Source organism: Halictus rubicundus, unplaced genomic scaffold (assembly GCF_050948215.1).
Source record: "Halictus rubicundus isolate RS-2024b unplaced genomic scaffold, iyHalRubi1_principal scaffold0220, whole genome shotgun sequence".
Classification (NCBI taxonomy): Eukaryota; Metazoa; Arthropoda; class Insecta; order Hymenoptera; family Halictidae; genus Halictus; species Halictus rubicundus.
The window spans coordinates 85315-89328 of NW_027488761.1; the positions used below are offsets into that span (position 1 = coordinate 85315).

Genomic DNA, 4014 nt, shown 5'->3' on the forward strand with positions numbered 1-4014 from the left:
CATAAAGAAAAGAATAAACGAAACCAAACCAAAACCGAGTATATCTTCATTTTTATGTTCTTCACAAGCATTTGTTTAGTCAGCGACCATCATTTGTTATTTTACATGGACGCAATTTTACGCACGCAACGCGTAGCTAACAAATATCACAATATACTGTTTGAATCAATTATTCAAGGTAATTATCGTATTTCTATATTCATTTCTATAAAATGTGTAATCTTAACTTTACCATGTCGTTAATGTTTTACCACTTTTTTTTACATTTGTTTAATTGTGGCTGTTCAAAATTCATTGTATAGACGATAATATTTTGTTTTCTGAAACTACGTATATTGTTAATAGATGGAAAAAATCGCAGGGAAAGCGAAAGGGACTTTTATTTATGTACACAACGATTATTCTTACAATAAAGATAGTCGCAGTGAAAACATTTATCGGTGCAACACTCGACGAACTACACGATGTTGTGGGGCTGCAATGACTCTTAGCGATGGTTCTGTTTCGTTAATAAAACCCCATAATCACCCTGGTCAAGAATATCTTGCTACACGGTATTTGATGATTCAAGAAATGACGATGCTGAGTCGGGAGACATTGATCCCATTTAAACAAATATTTGATGATGTTTGTAGAAAGTATGTTTATGCTTACTGTTCTTATGTGTTTCTTCTTATTAACTTTTTTTGGAGAAATATTGATCTACCTATCGATATGTGACACTCTCACCGATTTCAAAGATTTTTGAATATGTTGCAGAAATGATTAGGGATAGCAGGTGCACACAGGAAAGAACAACCATAAGGAGTTAGTTTGTGTTAGATTTTTAAAACGTGGGTGGGGGCGGTGAGGGTGGGGGGTATTTAAAACACATTAAAAAATCACAAAAATTAATTGTTGCCAGTGTCACATATCGATAAATTCATTGAAATATTATACAAATGTTTATTTAAAGACATCCAGATGCTGGAGCTCATTGTTCATTTACAAAATTAAGGCCAACGTTGCACAGACAGAGAGCTAATTTCAAACCCGCAATTCCACAATCCTTAGAAATTTTGTATGGCCAGATGAAAACTTATCAACCATTGGAAAATCTAAATGTATGTCTTGTGAAGTCATTAAAAGACGAAACCGCTGTAATAATTACAACTGATGGGTTGCTGGAAGGATTGAAGAAATCAAAAGAAATATTCGTTGATGGAACATTTGCAGTAAGTAGCATAAAACTCTTAGAAATTTTATAATGTTTTTCTTTAATGATTTACTTTAATGATTACAGAAGCTATTTAACTCAGATGTTTATATCAAGTATATCAAACTTTTCAAAGTAAACTTTTAATGTGTATATACTTAATAGATAATAATAATAATAGCAAATAATAGTAGTCGTCTGTAATTTTAGGTTTTACCCAAGGAACCTCACATGGGGCAGCTCTACACCATCCATATACGCTGCATGGATAATGTAAAACATAATTTATATTAGATTTACTTCTTAAATTGTATGCAATGCTCCTTCACGAACATAAAGAATTGCTTTTTTTCAGGGTATTGCAACTATACTTGTTCTATGTGAAAGACGGACGGCTACACTATATGCTGCTATATGGAAAAAGATATTTAATTTAATACCTGAATTGGCAAATAATATAAGATTCATAATGAGTGATTATGAAGCAGCCGCTGTTACAACTCTACATGAGTTGTTCCCTAATGCACATATACATGGTTGCTGGTTTCATTATTGTCAAGTTTGTGATACTGTTTGAAGTTATATGTTATCATACATATTACAATTTTGTCTATTATAGAAAACTACATTTTTTGTCATACATATATTGCAGGCTATTCTTCGAAAGTGGCGCAAGCTTGGTTTGACTAATGTACCTAATACGGTTGTGCGTATGGCAATGTCTCTGGCTTTAGTACCTGAAACAAAGTTTCAAGAAGCCATATTAATTATACAAGAAGAGGCAGACAATATAGCAAGTAATTTTCCCAATGTTCTTTTATTTATGACTTACATGCGAACTAATTGGTTAAAAAAGGCATCGCAAGTAAGCGTGTACAATTGCCCAGTACGCACTAACAATATTGCAGAGTCTTTCCATAATGTTGCTGGTCTAAAATTAGGAAAACAGAACATAAACGTTTGGGCATTTCTGGGTATAGTATTATTTAATTTTTTTCAATAAATCTATTTACAATTTAATAACTATATATTTACATCGTTTGGCATGATACTCTAAATATGCGGCAGTGTGTAGTTAAATGTTATTAAATTTTAGAAAAAATAAGAGATTTGCTTATGGATCAAGAATTAGATTTGAATCGTCTACAAAATGGTGTAGCATCTCGAAAACCACGTACTCGTGAAAATATTAGTCGAAGGAAAAATATTGCTAAAGCTCAAGCTGAATTTGATACTGGAAGGTTAGTGTATCACTCTTTCTATTTATAATTATTTTTATTGTATATATGTTTTTAAATTTATATGATTTTGTAGATTATCTCTAAAAGAGCTTTTAAGTATATTCCATCATAAAGACACAATTTTTAAAATCAATACAATCAGTGCATTGGCAGGTAAATATGTATTTAGAATTCTAAAGCTACCGCATAGAATTAAAATATTTTTTCTACAGATGAAGATATTAATGAGGAAATTGCTGATGCTAACTGTTTTGCCGAAACAACTGATAATCCTATAGAAAGCGGTAAATAAATAAATTTTATATTATGTAGTACGTATTATCGATTGTGTACATATATATATATATATATATATATATATATATATATATATATATATATATTTGTTGTTAAAGGTACACTAGGATGGATGGATGCAAAAACGTTACCAGGTGCGACTCCGGCATCATTGAATTCCTCGACAATACAGCATGGGGCAGTGTCAGGTTATCTTCATTCCACATATTTAATCTCGATTTTTCTGATTCGTAATTATTAACCCATTAACGCCCAAGAATTTTTTTTTAAATTTTAGTAAACGATGGACAAAACATCTAGTCAATCTCAGATTGCGCTAGAAGCAAACAAATATAATCTTGTTATGCTGTACTCAAGCGAGTACAATGGGCGCTAATGGGTTAATACAATAAAATCAAATTTTTCATATAATCAAGCAGTACGGATAATTAATTGGACATATTTTTTTTTAGATGATTATATTGTTGAAATACTTAACAAGGCTGCGTGGGAGCGAAAGTGGCTCTAAACCAGGGAGGGCAATCTCCCATGTATAATGTGTGCACTTTAGCAGTGTCATCTAGATTGGTTCCCTCGTTCCCTCAACTAAAACCTATATATATAGCTATACGATTCTACTCACATACGCATACACAGATACCTACTGTTCAGTACGATTACTTTAAATTTAGAATTACACTTATACTAAAAGGATATAATATGTTTTGCAACAGTACATTATTTTAACAATATTTTATTTAAAAACATAATAATACATAATTATACATGTAACAGATAATTATAACTAATACATAATACATACATATAACTAATACATAATGATAATATCTTTATCCACTTATTTTGTACGTTTTGTTACACTTGCTGCTGCACTGCTCTGCACCTCACTATCCTAAACAAACTTAAAAGAATATTATAATTAATGCACAAAGTAAAATTCGAAAAATAAGCTCAAAAATAAGTAAACTGAGTGTCGCGGGACAAATGTACTAAAGGAAATAGGGCGAAGCTTGAAAAATATGGTTCACAAGAGCGCCGCGCTGCACAGTGGTGCCAAATGGCCAAAAAGCGGCAAAAAATCTAAAATCGAAACTATCCAACGAATTTGTTTGAAAATTTGTGGAGTGATTGCCACAGATACAACGGTTATTTGGCAAAAAAAATTTTTGTAAAAAGTTGTTAACATTAAGTAATATGGGGTAATCGAAAATCTCTATTTTCTGGCCATTTTTTATTTATGAAAGCATACAACAAATTCTTTAGTAGATTTCGGTCTGAAAT

At 31.4% G+C, this 4014-nt stretch overlaps 1 protein-coding gene across 1 annotated transcript; it reads left to right on the forward strand.

Annotated features, from left to right (window-relative positions):
- Window positions 1-1398: 1398 nt before the first annotated feature.
- Window positions 1399-3781, forward strand: LOC143364047 (uncharacterized). Its single transcript, XM_076804561.1, has 6 exons — window positions 1399-1468; window positions 1551-1754; window positions 1848-2169; window positions 2292-2436; window positions 2510-2720; window positions 2832-3781. Exons 1-5 carry the CDS (start codon window positions 1427-1429, stop codon window positions 2712-2714), a joined length of 918 nt encoding a protein of 305 aa, XP_076660676.1. The 5' UTR covers window positions 1399-1426; the 3' UTR covers window positions 2715-2720; window positions 2832-3781.
- Window positions 3782-4014: the final 233 nt, after the last annotated feature.